The 20308-nt window shown below is 39.8% G+C and overlaps 1 protein-coding gene across 1 annotated transcript in view; it reads left to right on the top strand.

Moving 5' to 3' along the window:
- The first annotated feature begins 14634 nt into the window (after positions 1 to 14634).
- The window catches only part of HMCN1 (hemicentin 1), a 545341-nt gene continuing 539667 nt past the window's right edge, over positions 14635 to 20308 (top strand). Inside the window, exon 1 of the mRNA XM_004372917.2 lies at positions 14635 to 15152. Within this exon, the coding sequence (XP_004372974.1) occupies positions 14885 to 15152 (268 nt within the window). The 5' untranslated portion in view covers positions 14635 to 14884. The remainder of the gene's footprint in view (positions 15153 to 20308) is intronic.

Genomic DNA, 20308 nt, shown 5'->3' on the forward strand with positions numbered 1-20308 from the left:
GCCTTGTTCTACTGATGATATTTATCTTTTCAATTGTCTCTTTCCACAGATGTAGTTTATTTGATTCCTATGTATTCCATCCAGTGAGGTCCACGTGTATAGTCATTGTTTATATTGCTGAAAAAAGGTATTTCTGATGAATAAGTTGCTGATCTTGCAAAATTCTATTCTGTGATCCCTGGTGTCATTTCTATCATCAAGGCCATATTTTCCAACTGCTGATTCTTCTTGTTTCCAATTTTCATGTTCCAATCACCAGTAATAATCAATGCATCTTGACTGCATGCTTGATTAATTTCAGACTGCAGAAGTTGGTAAAAATCTTGTTTCCTCATCTTTGGCATTAGTGGTTGGTGTGTAAATTTGATACAGTTGATATTATCCTATCAGTGACAATGTTGTACTTCAGAATAGATCTTGAAATGTTCCTTTTGACAATGAATGTGATGCCATTCCTCTTTAATTTGTTATCCCTGGCATAGTAGACCATACAATTGTTCAATTCAAAATGGCCAATACCGGGTCTATTTCAGCTCACTAATGCCTAGGATATCAATCTTCATGCTTTCCATTTCATTTTGATGACTTCCAATTTTCCTTGATTCATACTTTATATGTTCCACGTTTCAATTACTAATGGATACTTTCAACTGTTTCTTCTCATTTTAAGTAGTGCCACATCCACAAATGAAAGTCCTGAAAGCTTTGCTCCATTCATGTCATTAAGATCAACTCTACTATAAGGAGGCAGCTCATCTCCAGTTGTATTTTGAGTGCCTTCCAACCTGAGGGGCTCATCATCCAGGACTATATCAGACAATGTTCCACTGCTGTCCATAAAGTTTCCTCTGGTCAATCTTTTTTGGATGTAGACTATCAGATCCTTTTTCCTATCTGTCTTGGTCTGGAAGTTCCACTGAAATTTGTCTACCATGGGTGATCTTGCTGCTATTTGAAATATCTGTGGCATAGCTTCCAGCATCACAGCAACACACAAGCCACCACAGTATGACAAACTCACAGACAAGTGGTGAACTTTCTCTATTGAACATTTATTTTCCTAGAAATGTCATGTGCAGGCTAATAATGAAATTATTTTGTATGGTGGCTATGAAGAGTATTGGAAAGAATTCTGGAAGACTTGGTTTTTTTCTCCTGGCTGTGCTGCTTATTAATGATGTGATATTGGGCATGTTACTTGCCATTTTTGAGATTAGTTTGCTCATCTCTGAACTAATTGTAGAAATACTCACCTTACAAAGTCATTGTGAAGATTAAACATATTCATGTATGTGAGTCCACTTACATGCTAAGTGCATGGTTAAAGTACTCATTGTTGTTAGTTGGCAGTGAGTCAGTTCTGACACATGGTGACCCCATGTACAACAGAATGAAACATTGCCTGGTCCTGTACCATCTTCACAATCACTGGTATGCTTGAGTCTAATGTGCATTTTGAGTGCCTTCCAATCTAGGAGACTCATCTTCTAACACTGTATCAGATAATACTCTGTTGTGATCCATAGGATTTTCATTGGCTGATTTTTGGAAGTAGATTTCCAGGCCTTCCTTCCTAGTCTGTCTTAGTTTGGAAGATCTGCTGAAACCTGTTTACCATGGGTGACCCTGCTGATATTTGAAATACCAGTGGCATAGCTTCCTGCATCACAGCAACATACAAGCTACCACAGTATGACAAACTGACAGATGGGTGGTGAAAAGTACCCATTAAATGGCCATTATTATTATTGTCATATTAGTCATAATGAGTTCAGCAATTTATTAAAGGAACATTATTGAATTGTACTGTGTAGCAGGCACTATGAGATTATAAAAATGAATAATTCAGCTCTTATTCTCTAGGAATGCATAGTGGGGAAAATATGAAATTAGTTTGCATTGGTAAATGATGAGAGAGAAAGCTCAGAATTATGTTTAGGATCAGGAAAAAGTTCATTCCAGGCCAAAGAAATCTTCACAGACAATTCACAAAACAAAAGAAACCAAACTGTAGTATTATTTTTCTGAAAAGGCTAATATAGTATGTGCAGCATATTAATGATGAAACTTTGAAATATACTTTAAAGTAATTATACATTTCAAAGTCTCCTTATTAAAATTTTCAGTGTTACTATAAAATAATAGGGAAAATATGGACTAGAGGCAAAAGAGGGCAATAAAAGTGAAGGGGAGAAAGAAGAAATGGCAAACAATGACAAGTGTGAAGATTTAGGTCAATACCTTTTAGTAGTCTCGACCTACCAATACCAAAAAAAAGCCAAAAAACCTGTTGCTGTCAAGTTGATTCCGACTCATAGAGACCCTATAGGACAGAAAAGAACTTCCCCAAGGGGTTCCAAGGAGTGGCTGGTGGATTCGAACCGCTGACTTTTTGATTAGCAGTCGAGCTCTTAACCACTGCATCACCAGGGCTCCAATAAGAGAGTGCAAACTAGGTGGAGATGCCGGGGATCAAACCTGGGACCTCATACACGCAAAGCATGTATAATAGTAAGGGGGAATTACTACTTACTGTGACTTGAGAGGTATCATCGGGCTTCCCCACAATGCAAGAGTGTCGTGGGTGGGAGCATAGACTTGGAAGCCAGATAGCCTAAGTTTGAGTCAAGGCTCTACTACCTATTAGTTGGGAACTTGGACAACGACCTAAACCTCTTTATGCTTCAATTTCTTCTTCTGTCAAATGTGGATCATTATAAACTATCTCATAGTTTTGAAATGAGGAATAAAGATGATTAAAAGTGTCAATACATATAAGGCAGTTAAATTAGTGTGTGGGACATAGTAAGTGCTCAGTAACCATCTGGCGAGGTAGAAGAGTGATAATTACAAGCTCAAAATATAATATTATTTTGTGCAATCTTGGACAACTCACTCTGTGGGCCTCAATTTTCTCTCTCTAAAATGAAGTCCCTGGAATATAAAAAATAATCTTTAAAACCCTCTCTAGCTTTCAAATGGGGAAAAAGGAGCTGAAAAGCCTAGCTGTGTGAGTGTTGCCTGGGCCCTGACTTTATGGTGCAGCTACGACCTGTGAGAGAGAAGGGAGGTTTGAGAAGATGTCTTAAGGGGTCATTGAGGATATGTTTTAATTTCTTCAACATTTTTCAAAAAGTGAAACTGAGGTATTCTTGGCTCAATCTCTCTTCTCCTTTATGTGTTCAGTTAAGCTTTTCAAAACTCTTTCTTAAATAGTATGACTATAGCCTGTAGGGTCTGTCTTGGTCTTTATTTTGGGAAAGGGGTACATAGCTGAGGTCCTTATAGAGAAAATCACGATTGAAATGCAGTCCTCGAGAACTTGGGCAGCGGCTAAGCCAAAAGGGAGGCTCCCTTGGGACAAGCTACAAGACACATGTTGCCTTATGTCCTCTCCCATTTTACTGTGAGCCAGTTCCCTATTCCGTATGCACCATATTTCCCATTCCCTTACAGACACTGGGAATTTTGTCTATATAAGGAGTTGGAGATTAGACCCTGATGTTTTTCCCACCTTCTGGCTGTCCCGTTTGGTGACCACAGGCTTCATTAAAAAAAAATAATAATAATAAAAGCCGAGTGTTACATTCTTCAAAGTACTTCATGACATTGTTATTCTGTGCTTTCTTCTCTTGACATTGGTACCAAAGGAGAATAAGAACGTACACATCTGTTTTCTATAAGCCAATTCCAGATTTATAACTTGATTAGTACAAAAGAATATTTGATGTGATTAATTTTCCAGTTACAATATGATGGCCCTCTGTCCTTTATTGCCTTTTTCAAAAAATAGGAGAAAAAATCTAACTTAATTTTTTTTTTAAGTTTCATAATACACCAATTACAACCGTTATAGTTGATGCAAAAATACACTACTTTTAATTCAATTGTAAGAGCAAGTTACTTACCCTGTAGAAATGTGCTAAAATAAACATAAAATAACCCTGGGGTCTCATTTTGGGAAGGATCATTGAGTTTTGGTGGCACAATGGTTAAGCACTCAACTGCTAACTAAAAGTTGGCAGTTTAAACCCACGGTGGGAGAAAGACCTGGCGATCCACTTCTGTAAAGATTCAGCTCAGGAAACCCTAAGGAGCAGTTCTACTGTGTCCTATAGGGTTGCTATGAGTCAGAATCGACTCAACGACACACAACCCCAACATTGAGGATGACATCAAACCATTTAGTGATTTGCAGGAGGCAGTTTACTGTAAAGCATGTATGTATACTGGTGTATTTATATATATATATGTATATATATATATATAGTATATACTGCTTTATAGCAATCATCTTCAGAAAATATGTTCTTTCAAGTCAATGTTTTTCTGAGCTAGGTTTCTTAAGGCCCAATGTGGTGAATGCTTCCATTTAGGTTATACTAACTGGAATACTTCATCAGTGAGCAGAATCTTATCTTCCAGGCAGGTGGAAGAATTTCAAGAGAGAAAACTAAATTGGAAGCAGAATTCTGGTGTTGACTTTGCTATCAAAGTTCTGGACTACTTTAAAAAAAAATTACCCTCCTACTGTCATGTTTTTTCCTCCCAAATATAGAATTAATGATGAGAATATATGTAAAGGGACCTTTAAGACCTAATTTCGTGATTGTTATCATGAAACTGGAAATGTGCCAAAACCTGCTACATGTGTATGTAATCTCCTGAAGCTACTCCCTTCTCCACTGCCATCTCCTCCTAGGGCCTTCCTGGAGGAATGGGGGTCTTAGATAGATCCAGGACAGAAATCAGCTCCCAGGAAAAAGTATAAGGGGTTCTTTTACTTTTTCCTCTTCTCCCTGCCTTTGCCCCCAGAGCCTTTGAAGAATATTTTTGGTTTGTGCTTATTTGGAGTTATCTATGCATCTTTTCATAAAAAGTAACTGAAAATTACCAAATAATTTTGATACTGTATACACTGTCTCTCCTTAGCTTATCCATTGCTATTATTTTAGTTCATGCCCCATAACTTATAGCCAGAGGGCAGCATTGCCAACCAGTTAAGAGCACAGGCCTTGCATATTGCCTGGGTTCAAGTCCTGGCTCTAGTGCTGACTACCATCGACCTTAGGCAAATTGCTTAAACTCTCTATGTCTCAGTTTCCTTACCTGTAAAATGAAGATAATAATAGTACCTCCCTCAACAGAGTTTTCTGAGGATAAAATGAGAATGCATTTAGAGTGTTTAAAACATGACGTGGCACATCAATGGTCAATATATAAAGGATGTTGTTAATATTACTCTGTCCTTTTCCCCAGTTTATTCCCCTTATTCCATCTCCCACTCCTTGTCTGAGTGATTTTTCTAAAGGATAAATCTAATGTTCTTGCTCTTCAGCTTTAAGTCTTTCAGTGCCTTTATGTGCCTTCAGGATATAATCCAAGCTTCTACAGCTGGTATACAGGCTGCTAATGGTCTAGTGCTTGGTTCCCTTTCTTGTCATTTCTCCAGTCTATCCATACTTTCAATTCTCTGAATGGATTATGTCCACTCCTCCCTTGCCAGAGGCTGGGTTAATTCCAATACATTCAATGTTTACTTGAGAGATGCCACATTTTCCGAGACCCTTTTCCTGAGAAAGATGTGATTCTATTTGTTCTGTTAGAACACTGGGTTCCATCTTTCAGGGCATTATTACATCGTTTGCTCTGCCCTATGGGACTACAAGGGCCTTGAAGACAGAGACTGAATTTTCTGTCTCCAGAATTTAGCATAATCCCTGGGCAAATAATAGGTGTTCCATAAATTTCTTGAGGAATGATTAAGTCAATGACTGAGTATAGTTTTGAATTCAGAGACAGGAGATCTGTGTTTAGAGTATTAACTATGCCATTTTTGGACTTTAATATCTCTATCTGTCAAATAAGAGGCAATATTGAATAATACCAAAGAAGTCTTTGGTTTAGGCTGGTTTATCGGACACCTCATATTCACCACTTCAGATCCTCTTGACCTCACCTGACTATAGCACCCAGGCTCCAGCCAGCTTCACACAGGTGCAACCTGACAGTGTCTTGCCTCAGGCATTGCCTATGTGCATCTTGCCTCTGTTCTGGGCTTGCCTGTTGATGCCTTGGAGCAAGATGCCAAGCAAACCAGCTCAGCATCCATGTATGTGGGACCGATGAGTGTGGGGTTGTTTAAGTCCCGTGGGGTAAACTTTGACAAATGGGCATGGGAGCCAATGGGGAGGCAATTCCCCCTTTACCTCACCCACTCTCCTCTTCCCTCAGTCAGCAGTGTTGAGACACCTTATATAAGGTTTTTCAGACAGCTCCATTGGATTGGGTAACCAATGGATTATAGCAGAGGCCAACTTGATAATGCACCCTTATACTGGCTCTGCCTTTGTCCATGCTTCATTCCCCCACTTTTGTGCCTGAACCCTTGGATCACACCCCAGACATTCGTCTCAGGCTCTGCTGTCTGGGGAACTTGGGCGAAGACTATCAGAGAATGTTACAGCTAAAATGAATTTTAGAAATTGTTCAGTGTGACAGAACTGGCAAAATTAGTGACTAAAGTAAAACTAGATTTACAGACAGGTATTCATTCCAACCTCACAGAGGCTGTTTTTAATAACAAAAGTAGGAAAAGGGCTAGAATGTATAGTTATTCCTGAGCAAAACTGTGACTTAAGCATCATTGTCTTTCGTGCCCATATCTACCTACCCCCATCCTATGCCCTCCTTTCTTCCTATCTCAATCACTTTCTCCCAATTCACATTCTTGTTGTTCTTGGCAGACTGCCTGCCAAAACTGACTTTCAGGGACTCAGTTATTCTAAAGTATAAACAAGATTTCTGTCCTTGGGATTACCTTTTCTCAAGAGATCTGCGTTTCAGCAGAGGCCAAACATTATTGAAAATAAATGAGAGAACCCCTGTAGGTCTCTCTCATGTCCCAGGTCATGTAATCGTCTATTGTATGACTCTATAGCAGAGAGAGGCATATGGGATTATGGAAAATATGTGTAATCTACATATATACACACTAAGTAAAAATACCTTTAAACAAAAAACCAAATCCGTTGCCATTGAGATGATTCTGACTCATAACAACCCTATAGGACAGAGTAGAACTGCCCCATGAGGTTTCCAAGCAGCAGCTGGTGGATTTGAACTGCCGACCTTTTGGTTAGCAGCCATGCTCTTAACTACAGCACCATCAGGGCTCCAAAAAAAAAAAAAAAAACTTTAGAGACATTAATTTTTTTTTTTTTTTAGATCACCCCTCTTTCCCTACCTCAGTGCCCTGGAGACATTAAACATATTCCTAATTGCTACCACCACTTAGATTTCAGGAAGGTAGCGAAGCCCTTCTATAAACTAACAAAGAGCCTCTCTAGTTGTCTATCCCCTTCAATGCACTGTGTCCCCAATGCATACACACGGTTCAACTTTTCAAAGCTGTATCCTGGAACAAACAATAATAATGCTTAACTTTTATTGAGTGCTTACTGCATTGCCAGGTACTATGCTAAATTAATTAAAAGCATTATTTCATTTAATCTTCAGACAAAGAAGGACAACGATCCCAGAGAGATGTGGAAGAAATGAGACAAATCCTACAAATTTTCAGGTAATGAAAACGGTATATGGAGGAGAAGCTAGGTGGAGCCTAGCAGACTGCTGAGGTGAAGAGAAGAAGCGCAAAGTCCAGGGAGCCTAAGGCATCTAGAGTTTGCAGGAGAGAATACCAGAGTGAATTATGTAGAGAGAACTCCAGAGATTTGAAGAGGATTCCCCTTGAGTATTCACTTGAGTACTGATGGGAACATGCATGTGAGAAAACTACCCAAGACCCAGGAAAGAACCACTTGACAGGATTAAAGGTAACAGTGCTTGGTGCTCACACAGGGCTGAGAATAGTGCCTCCAGACTGGAAAACCTCACGATCCACAAGATATTGAGTAAATACACAGATGGATCCTTTCTCAGTAATGGGGAATAGTTAGCCCTAGTCTGAGCACTGCTTTGGTCTTACCTACTAAATTTGAAAAAGCAAGTCCCTGAAGGATTAAACTGTTTCCCAATGACTTAACTCTGTCCCAGAACATAGCTGAGAATATGTATAGATAGGTAGATGGATAGATAGTTGCTGTCAAGTCAACTCTGACTCATGGCAACCTATGTACAACAGAACAAACATTGCCTGGCCTTGCATCATCCTCACGATCACTGGCATGTTCAAGCCCATCGTTGTGGCTGTTGTGCCAGTTCATCTCACCAGGGGCCTCTCTTGCCCTAGCTGGCCCTCTGCTTCACCAAATATATCCTCCTGCAGCCATTGATCTCTCCTGATGATCTGTTCAAAATAAGTGAGTCAGAAAATTTTCTGTTGTGATCCATAAGATTTTCATTGGCTAATTTTTGGAAGTAGATTTCCATGCCTTTATCTTTAGTCTATCTTAGTCTGGAAGCTCTGCTGAAACCTGCCCACCATGGGTGACCGTACTGGTATTTGAAATACCGGTGGCATAGCTTCCAACATCACAGCAACACACAAGCCACCACAGCATGACAAACTGACAGATGAGTGGTGGAGAATATATGTAGGATTAGAAAATATCTGGTATCCAACAAGGTAAAATTCACAATGTCTGACATAAACAGTCAAAGATTACCAGGCATGAAGAGAAGTAAGAAAATATTACCCATAATGAGAAGAAAAACTGATCAACTGAAACTGACCTAGAACTAACACAGATGTTAGAATTAGCAGACAAGGATATTAAAATAGTTATTATAACTTTAGTCGATACATTCATACACTTAAAAAGACATGGAAGATGTAAAAAAGATGAAAATTGATCTTTTCGATATCAAAACTACAATGTCTGAAATGAAAAATACGCTGGGGAGGAGCAACAACAGATTAGTCATTGGAAAGAAGAGATAAGTGAATTTGAAGAAATGATGCAGGAAACTATAAAAAATGAAACACGGTGAGAAAAGAAAATAATAATTAAAAAAATGAACAAAGCATTGCTGATCTGTGAAACAACTTTAAGTGGCCTCATATTTGTATAATTGGGGTCTCCAAAGGAAAGGAAACTGGAGACAGAGAAAATATTTGAAGAAAATAATGGCCAAAAACAATTCCAAATTTGATGACAACTATACGCTCACAGATCCAAGAATCTCAACAACCCCCAAGCACAAGAAACATGAGGGAAACTACACTAGGGCACAACACAATCAAATTGCTCAAAATGGTGATAAAAAGAAAACTCTAAAAGCACCCAGAGAAGAAAGACATGGTATATATACCAAAAACCAAACCAAACCCACAGCCGTCGAATCGATTCCGACTCATAGCCACCCTATAGGACAGGGGAGAACTGCCCCATAGGGTTTCCAAGGAGCCCCTGCTGGATTCGAACTGCCGACCTTTAGGTTAGCAGCCGAGCTCTTAACTACTATGCCACTGGGAACAAATATAAAGGTGACAGAGATACCTTGTTGGAAACAGTTCAAGTAAGAAGACAGTGGAGTAGCATCTTTAAAGTACTGAAATTAAAAAACAAGGTCAACCTAGAATTCTGTATCTGTCTTGGAAGAAGTACAGCCACAATGCACCTTAGAAGAGAGGATGGCAAGACTTTGTTTCACTTACTTTGGACGTGTTATCAGGAGGGACCAGTCTCTGGAGAAGGACATTATGCTTAGTAAAGCAAAGGGTCAGCACAAAAGAGGAAGACCCTCAACAAGATGGATTAACACAGTGGCTGCAACAATGGGCTTAAACACGGCAATGATTGTAAGGATCGTGCAGGACCGGGCAGTGTTTCCTTCTGTTATACATTAGGTAGCTATGAGCTAGAATCGACTCAGTGTCATCTAACAACAACAGAATTCTGTACTCAGCAAAAATATCTTTAAAAACATTCTTTGATGGTTATGAGGCTGGGGAGGGAGGGTGAGGGTTATTCACTAACTAGATAGTAGACAAGAATTATCTTAGGTGAAGGGAAGGACAGCACATATTACCGGGGAAGCCAGCACAACGGAACTAAACCTAAGCTAAGAAGTTCCCTGAGTACAATCAAACACTTCAAGGGACAGAGTAGCAGGGGCGGGGGTCTGGGGACCATGCTTTCCGGGGACATCTAGGTCTATTGGCATAACAAAGTTTATTAAGAAAATGTTCTGCATCCTACTTTGGTGAGTGGCGTCTGGGGACTTAAAAGCTAGCAAGTGGCCATCTAAGATGCATCAATTGGTCCCAAGCACCTGGAGTAAAGGAGAATGAAGAACACCAAAGACACAAGGAAAGTATTAGCCCAAGAGACAGAAAGGGCCACATAGACCAGAGACTTCATCAGCCTGAGACCAGAAGAACTGGATGGTGCCTGGCTACCACCAATGACCGCCCTGACAGGGAACAAAATAGAGAGTCCCTGATGGAGCAGGGGAAGGGTGGGATGCAGAACTCAAATTCTAGTGAAAAGATTAGACTTAATGGTCTGACTGAGACTGGAGGAATCCCAGAAAGCATGCCCTCCAGACTCTTTGTCAACCCAGAACTAAAACGATTAGCGAAGCCAGCTCTTCAGACAAAGATTGGACTGGACTTTGGGACATAAAATGATACTCGTGAGGAGCATGCATCTTAGCTCAATTAAATACATGAGACTAAATGTTCAGCATGTTTCAGAGATGAGATGATAAGGCAGAGAGGGTTAGGAGCTGGTTGAATGCACTCGGGAAACCAGGGGTGGAAAGGAGGAGTGTGCTGTCACAGCATAGGGAGAGCAATTAGAGTCACATAACAATGTGTGTATAAATTTTTGTATGAGAGACTAAGTGGAATTGTAAACTTTCACTTAAACCACAACAATTTAAAAAAAAAAGAAAAACTATCTTTCAAAAACAAAGGTGAGATGAAGATTTTTTTCAAACATACAATAGCTATAAGAATTTGTCACCAGCTGACCTGCACTACAGGAAATGTTAAAGCAAGCCCTTCAGGGAGAAGGAAGATGCATCAGATGAAAATCTGAATCTACACAAAGGAATGGGCAACAACAGAAATGATAACTACATGAGTAAATATATTAATATTTTTCTTATTATTTGAATCTCTTTAAAAGATAAGTTACTATTTAAACAAAAAAGAACACCAATGTAGTGTGAAGTTTAAAATACAGTAAGTATAAAATAAAATGGATGACAATAATAGCAAAAAGATTGGAAAGGGAGAAATGGAAGTATAGTTCTTATACTATACATGAAGTGGTATAATATCACTTGAAGGGAGACTGTGATAAGGTATGCTATAAATTCTAAACCAAAAATCAAATCCAGTACCATTGTGTGGATTCCAACTCATGGTGACCCCATATGTTACAGAGTAGAACTGCACCATAGGGTTTTCTTGGCTGTAATCTTTATGAAAGCAGATCATCAGGTCTTTCTTTGGTGGTGCTACTAGACCAAACTTTAGGTGAATAGTTGAATGCAAACCACTTGCACCACTCAGGGACCTTATGAACTCTAAAGCAATCACTAAAATAACGAAACAAAGAGGTATAGCAAATTAGCTAATAAACTAACAAAATAGAGATAAAATAGAATCATAAAAAAATTCAGTTAATCCAAAAGAAATCAGAAAAAAAAAAGAAAAAGGGAACAAAGAACAGATGGCACAAACAGAAAACTAATAGCAAGATGATAGATTTAAACCCAACTATATCAATAATCTCACTGGATATAAATTGTCTAAATGCCTGAGCTGAAAAACAGAGATTGTCAGATTGGATAAAAAAGCATGACCCAACTGTATGGTGACTACAGGAAACACACTTTAAATATAAAGATACGAATAGGCTAAAAGTGAAAGGATAGAAAATGATATGTCACGCTAAACAAATCAAAAGAAATCTAGAGTTGCTGCATTACTATCAGACAACATATATTTCAGAGCAAAGAATATTACTGGGAATAATGAAGGTAATTTCATAATGATAAAGGTGTCAAATAATCAGAGAACATAATAATCCTGAATGTTTACACATCTAATAAGACAGCTTCAAAACATATGAAGCAAAATCTTATAGAACTACAAGGAGAAATAGACATATCCATAATTATAGTCAGAGATTTCAATACCATTCTCTCAATAACTGATAGAACAAGTAGGGAGAAATCAGTAAGGATATTGAAGATTTGAACAACACTATCAAACAATCTGCTGCAAAAGGCCTCTTTAAGGTGTTGAAAAGCAAAGATGTCACTTTGAGGACTAAGGTGCACCTGACCCAAGCTATGATATTTTCAGTCGTCTCATATGCATGTGTAAGCTGGACAATCATATAAGGAAGACCAAGGAAGAATTGATGCCTTTGAATTATGGTGTTGGCAAAGAATATTGACTATATCGGGGACTGCCAGAAGAATGAACAAGTCTGTCTTGGATGAAGTACAGCCAGAATGCTCCTTGGAAGCGAGGATGTTGAGACTTTGTCCCATGTACTTTGGACATGTTATCAGGAGGGACCAGTTCCTGGAGAAGGACATCATCATGCTTGGTAAGGTAGAGGATCAGCGAAAATGAGGAAGACCCTCGACGAGATGGATTGATGCAGTAGCTGCAACAACGGGCTCAAACATAGCAATGGTTATGAGGATGGCGAAGGACCGGGCAGCGTTTTGTTCTGTTGTACACAGGGTCACTATGAGTAAGAACCAATGGCACCTAACAACAACAACAACAACAATCAAACAACTTGACCTAATTGACATTTATAAAACATTTCACCCAACAACATTCTTTTCAAGATCATTTAACCCTTATTAGGTAGGTACTATTATTATCCCTATTTTGCAGATGAATAAATGAAGGTGCAAAAAAGTTATGTAACTTGCTGAATGTAACACAGCTATCAAGCGTCGGAGCTGGGGTTTGTACCGAGGTTCTCTTAGTCACTAGACTATACAGACTCCCTTGAGCACCTGGAATAGCTCAGGTCTCAGTGAAAGCTCTATGACTTAGAATGAAATTCCTTTTAAATAAACAAAGGAATAGGCTACTCAAACAGCATTCTCTAAATACTCCTTGGAAAGGAAGTATGTTCCCCCTCCCCTCTCATATTCCCACTCAACTCAAATGGCCTGTCTGCTTCCTTTAAGTGACATGACTTATAGGTATCATAAACTCAGGTCCCACAGCTGCTGCAACTGAAAGAGAAGACAGTTGCCAACAATATAAGGCTCATGGGAGCTAGCTCTTCCTCAGGCTGCATCTGTGTCAGATGGGTGGTCTAATATACATTTTGAACATGGATCAAGATACCTCTGTTTGCCCCTCTTTAAATGCCAGGATTCAGACAACAACTCCTTTTCCAGGAAGGAAATATATTTTTATTAAAATGAAGCAAAGAATCCTTAACTCATAGTTGACTTTCTTTGCCTACCCTCTTATCTCTATTACTAATACTATAATGTATACAGTAATTACAACACGGAAAAACTTCGTAATGTTTTCCAGGGTGAGGTTTCCTTTATCAGCAAGAAAATGCCATAGAGGGGAATACCTTTTTTTATGGATCTTCGGCTGAGACTTGACACATGGCTGTTCCATGGCAGGAAACATGAAATGGGGGATATTATTCTGCCTCACCGTGCTACAGGGAGGATTCAAACTGCTCAGCAAACAGGAATCTTGATAATAAAATTTAAAGAAAAATAAGTTTTCCCTTTAAAATGAATTCACTAATTCATTAACATGAATATTATGAATATTAAAATGAATTCTCATCCTTTTCCCATTTTCATCTCTGTCTTGCTCTTTCTCTCCTCCTTACCCTTTCACCTGGGCTTCCATCCTGTATCCGCATCCAACTTCTTCTTTTCTATCATCTCTCCTAATTACAGTCGGTGACTCCGCAGTTCCTGCTGTGTCTCATTTGCCTCAAACAGCCCTTTCCTTTTCCTCTGGCTCCTTGCATATCCAGTTCTCTCCTCCCTCCCTTCCCCTCAGCTCCACAAACCCTGAGAGATCCCAGAGTGATAAGCGCGGGTGCAGCCCAGCTGAGAGAAATTTCCAGCTCCCCCTCCTGGCTGGGCTGAGTTGTGGGCTGTGGGACCGAGGCTGGGCTGCGGCATATTGGCTTCTGAGGGGGGGAGGAGATTATGAAAAAAGAGGTGTCTGAAGCCCCGTTGTACACATCAGAAAAATAAAATTCCCTTTGTGCTAGTTTGTGTGGTGTCCCTCTGTTTGAGTCTTCGCCACACATTCCTGAAAGGCATTGTTTACACTGGGGTTTTGTAGGTTAGAAACAGTGCCGGTTGGAGTGGCGCTGACACGGTAAGAGCTTTGCGGGTACTAAGCGGAGCCTAAAATCAGTGGAGAAAGGAGTTATTCTTAAGGCGGGGGCTCCAGAGCAAAGGAAGGGGGACTGCAACTGGCCAATCAGGAGGCGAGGCCGAGGCAGGATTCCCCCTCCTAGCGCCTGAGCTGCAGCAGTGGAAAGTTGGGAGCCTCAGTCGCTGACCCAGCCGGGAGCGCGGCGGCGGCTCTTGTGGCGGCGGCGGCGGTGAGGAAGGCAGTCGGACTCCGGCCGCGGCGCCGCAGGGCTCACAGCTGCTCCCGGGGCATGGACCCGGCGCTTTGCTCGCACCCCCTGACACGCTACCAAGCGCCCGCGGGCAGAGAGCAGTCCAGAGCTACCGGAGGAAGCTGCTTCTAGACAAAAGCTGCCGCATCTCTGCCCCGCTCAGCCCCAGGAGGGATTGGTGCTTGTACACATCTGATTCTCAGCTCCAAACTTTTTTGCTCCTTCAAAGAGATTTCAAGAGTCTAATGAGTTACTCTGAGAGGAAACCCACTGCCTATTGTTGAGGAGGGCTAAGCACAGTGCTTAGGCGCCCAGGGGGAAAAATGATTTCCTGGGAAGCTGTCCACACGGTATTCCTGTTTGCTCTTCTTCGTTCTTCCCTAGCTCAAGATGCAATCCCCCAGTCGGAGAGCAGGACTGAGGAGATTCCCGAGGGGGCCTCCACTTTGGCTTTTGTGTTCGATGTGACTGGTTCTATGTATGATGATTTAGTTCAGGTTATCGAAGGTGCTTCTAAAATTTTGGAGACGTCTTTGAAAAGACCTAAGAGACCTCTTTTCAACTTTGCTTTGGTGCCTTTCCATGATCCAGGTAAGGGAAATATTTATTCTTTGTATTTATTTCTCATGATTTCGTAATTTCTAATGCTATGAAATTTTCTTAGCGTCAGAAAGTTTCAAAATCTTTTTTTTTTTTTAAATGTGTAACTGAATACAGTTGTAACAAAGAATTGCATTGACATCTGGCTTTGCTCTCTGATACCTACTCAAGTCTTAGTCGTGGAGTAAAATGGCTTTTTTAGGGAGCTTGTACAGTGGCCCCCCCCAACCCTGGAAATGTCGACTTACAGACACCAGAAAACCAGAACCAAGAGTCGTAAGAAACAACAGCAAAATGAGAGTTAATTGACTTTTTCAATTTAAGAGCTAAAAAATGCTTAAATAAAAAAGGCAGATTAGGACATGGGTATTCAGCAGCGGTGCTCTAAAAGCTTAACATCCAGGTTGAGAGCACACTGTCGGGATAACTCACGTAAGAGGGGGAAAGAAAAAACCTGTTGTGTGAGACACAAGGAAGCTTGTAAGTAATAGCTACTAGTAGAACGGAAGAGATGAAAATAAAAGACAGAAGCCATTCATTTCTTAACTGCATCCATCTATTCATCTTTGCACCAAGTCATCATTAGTTCGGTTCACGCGTGGGTGTAAACATAGTGTGTCTATGTCTTATCCAGTAGAAATGCATGTAATTTGGTATGTCTGTGTACTTTAAAGGTAGTTGAGCAAAATTACTCTATTTCTACCCTAGAGCCATGGGTTTCAGCTACTCCACTGTAATATGATCCTGTTTACTTTTTTCAGTTTCTCTTTAAATTGGTACCTCTCTGTGAGGCTCACAGGAGCCCTCATTGTCATCACTGAGGGCAGCATGGCAGGCGGAGCCCTGGGGCTTGCTGTCTAACATCCACCTGAGTTTCATTAGCACACGTTGCTGCTGCCCAGTTGAAGAAATAAAGCAGTGGTTTCTAAAAATTCCTCCCCCACTGTTCTCCCACATTTTTCCTGCTTTGAAATTTTCTTTCTTCTCTAGAAGACCTTGACACAACCTCTTCACGAACGCCTGATACGGACAATCTCAAATTCTTTCCTTGTGCATTTGGCAAACATATACGAGTTCAAATTATTGCTAGGCATTAAAAGTGGCAGGCTTCAGATGTTTCAGAAAATGTCACTGGGAGAAATTTAGAGGGAAATAGAAGTTTCTGGAATTTTCATGTTCTTCAAAGGCTGCAAATAACCTATCCTGCTCTTTTAGGATATATATATATATATATATATATATATATACACACATACACACGTAGATGTATATATATATACACATGTATAGGGAAACCCTGGTGGCATAGTGATTAAGAGCTACAACTGCTAACCAGAAGGTTGGCAGTTCGAATCTACCAGCCACTCCTTGGAAACCCTGAGAGGCAAGTTCTCTGTGCTATAGGGTCGCTATGAGTTGGAATCCACTCGACGGCAAGGGTTTTTTTTTTAACGTATGTGTATCTATATATATAGATATATATACATTTATGAGCATATATTATATATATATATATATAAACAGTTTCTACACTAATTAAACATGGAATGGTTTTTATATTTGAATAAAGAATGGTCATCTACTGTGTTTACTGTTGTACTAAAACACCTCATGTATTGTGATGTTTTAATTCATTAAATGGCAATTGTGATGCAGTTTACGGTTCTTATTATTCTGGAATAGACTGAATATGTTTCTTCCATATGGGTGAATCTGAAGTTGGCTTAAAAATAAGGAAAAATTGTTTTCTCTAATTAACACCACGAATTGCTTCCCCCCCCAAAAAAAAACTCTTGTGAAATTATGTTGCTGCAAACAGAACACAGAAATTGCCTCAAGTCATAAATGGAAACTGGACCATCATGATATTTTGAAGTGATATGAAAGATTATTTGAGTAAATTGTATTGTGTGCCCCTTCTAATTGTTACCAAATGGGAAAGTTTGCACATTGCAGGAGTTGACTTTCCTATAGTTTAGCAATCATGATTCAAAGTGGGGGAAACTTGACATGTTAATAGCAGATGGCTAATAAATTAGAGCTTTTTTTGAATTAAATTATATGAGAACATGATTAACTTAGATTGTTTCCACAAAATTAATTGTATGTGTAATGCAGTAAAAATGTTAATTCTTTTTCCATTGTGAGTCAAAGTAGAGAGCAGTGACCAAGGATTTATGTCATCTAAGACTGTATTTAAAATCTTTTCGGTGATGAAGAGGGAAATAGAAGGTAGAACACTATTAACTTTTAACTTAGTCTTCTAATTCACGCTAATAGACTGTGTTATCTTTGTGTGAATCTGAGACATTCTCTCTGTCTGTGTATCTGTGTGTGAAATCATTAAAAGTTTCTGATTCGTTTGTAGTTCTGGTTGATCATCAGCTTGGAGTGATAGAAGGGGCCTTGAATGGAGATCGGCTCTTTCATTGTAAGACATTGAGAAGTCAATTTACTGTTCTGAATCTCAGTTTCCTCAACTATAAATGAGAATCGGATTTGAACATCTATAAAGGCAATGTCACCGCAAACATGTTATGACTCCATGTTTTTACTTTTTTTTTTTTTTCATAGTCCCTGACACAAATTCCTATGGCTAGCTGATAACAATTGACACTTAAAAAAGTGTGTGGGATTTAATATAATAATTATAATAGTAACCTTGAATACTTTCAGCTCTTCAAAGCTCTTTTGACACCTATTCTCACATTTAGCTAGATGAAATACTGGAAAAGATTTGGGGTATAGTCTAAGGCTTTTGATAAAACCTTTAGGCCTTTACAGATTAATTCTTTGGACTTCTACATTAGGATTTGGGGCAAGGCGTATATTTGGAGGTGGGGATTAGGGTAAAAATTAAAACACACATGAAATATGGACACAGAGGAGGAAGAACATCTAACAAAGTGACAATGAGGTGGTGAAATATTGAGTATGTGCAGGTAGGAAATGCAGTCTCATAGGAGCAACAGTATACCTGCATCAGGAGAAAGTGCTGGAGAAGATCAGGGGTCATGGAAAGTCAAGCCAACCTTTGGTTAACAGCTTGGCTGCTAACTAAAAGGTCAGCAGTTTGAATCCACCAGCCACTCCTTGGAAACCCTATGGGACAGTTCTACTCTGTCCTATAGGGTCGCTATGAGTCAGAATCAACTCAGTAGCAATGGTTTTGGCTTGATTTGGTGGTTAAGATGGGTTTTTTACTTCCATAATCATGTTTAACATATTACTTTTTGCTGTGCTATCGACAACACTCAAAGTGTATTCCTGTCTTCCTCAGAACACAGCTTAGGAAGGGCTGATGGACTCCCTTTGACTATGGCTCTTTTCCTCCCTCAGTCTCTCGTTTTCTCTCTGTAAGCAGGTATGAGAGACAGAAGGAAAGAGAATGGGGCAGTGTGTTTAACAGGTTGCTTTATATAAAGTAAATTTCTCTTCTTTCTCCCCTTTCACAATCACATTCCCACTTTTCTCCTAGGATATCTTATGCCAATTTTCATTCACTCACTCACTCACTCACATACTATGTTTCTGGCGTTTTAGGTAGTGAGGATACAAAAGGGAATAAAAACAATAAAAGCCCCTGCCCTCATGAAGCTTTCATTCTATTAGGGGAGCTAGGCAGTAAACAAAATAATTAACACATACATATAGTATGTCTGATGGTGATAATTACTATGGAAAAAAATAAAAAGCAGGAAAAAGGCAGAGGGAGTTTAGGGTGGGTTGAGAGTGTTGAAATGTTAATTATGGTAGCCAGGGAAACCCCCAATTGAAAAGGGCACATTTGAACAAGGACCTGAAGGAGGTAGGGAGGGAGCAGTGAGGATATTTGGGGAAAGACTGTTGCAGTCGGAGGAACAATGAATGAAAAGCCCTCATGGCAAAAGCAACCAGACACCTCTGAAGAACAGTGAAAAGACCAGTGTTGCTGGAGCATAGCGAGTGATTAGGGAGAAGTTTGGAGGTGAAGTCAGAGAAATGAGGGGGCCAGACATGAAAGGGCTTGTAGGTCACTGTGACTTTGGCTTTTACTCTGCGAGAGATGGGAGCCACAAAAGGGTTTGGAGGAGGGCAGCGACATGATCTGATTTATGCATTCACGTGATCATTCTGACTGTTGCTTGAAAATAGCCTAAGTGGGGCAAGGGCATAAATAGGGAGGATAGCTAGGAGACTATTGCAGTAATACAGGCAGAGGTTGATGGTAGATCTTGGGTCAAGTTTGTAGCTCTGGAAATGTTGAGAAATAGCTGGAGTCAGTGTATATTTTGAAGATAAAACCAAAAAGATATGCTGATGGACTGTATGTAAGGTGTGAGATAAAACAAACAAGAAAAAACAGATGACAAGGTAGGTTCTGATTTGCGCATATATGGAATGGCCATTTACTAAGATGAAAAATGAGGAAGAAGCAGGTTTGGGGAGGGAAAATGAGGCTTTTATTTTTGGATATGTTTAAGTTTGAGCTGCCTTGTGGCATCCAAGTGGAGATATTAAGAAGGCAATTGAATATGTGAGGTTCGAGTTCAAGGGGAGAATTCCGGGCAAGAGATGTAACTTTGAGATCCAAAGGCATATATGTAGATGGTATTTAAGTCCGTGAGACTAGATGAAACCACTAAGGGACTGGTTATACAACGAGGATAGAAAGGGTCTGAGGACCAAGCCCCAGGATGCTCCAATGTTTAGAAGTCAGAGAAATGAGGATGAGCCAGCAAAACAGCCTGACAAATTGAAGTCAGGGAGGTAGGAGGAAACTATATTGTCCTAGAAGTCATGAGAAGAAAGTGTTTCAAGGAAGAGGGACTCATCAGTCAATTAAAAGAAGAACTGAGAACTGGCTTTTCGAGTTAGCAAGGGGGAAGTCACTTGTGGCTCAACAAGAGTACTTTCAGTGAAGGGATGGGATCAAAAGACTGTTTGCAGTGAATTCAAAAGAGAATGGGAGAAGAGGGTTTGGAAATCTTTGTAACTATATTTCTGTGCCCAACTATTGGAACAGTTGTTTTGTTCATGAGGCTTCCATAGGATCTAGTTTTGATAAATGTTTTAACTAGTATTTTATAAAATGCAATGTAGTGTAGTAGGAAGAACGGCCAGTTGGGAACAGAATACTACAAGCTACTTGTCATTGAAGTGAATCA

This window comes from Trichechus manatus, unplaced genomic scaffold, assembly GCF_000243295.1.
Source record: "Trichechus manatus latirostris isolate Lorelei unplaced genomic scaffold, TriManLat1.0 scaffold00021, whole genome shotgun sequence".
Taxonomy (NCBI): domain Eukaryota; kingdom Metazoa; phylum Chordata; class Mammalia; order Sirenia; family Trichechidae; genus Trichechus; species Trichechus manatus.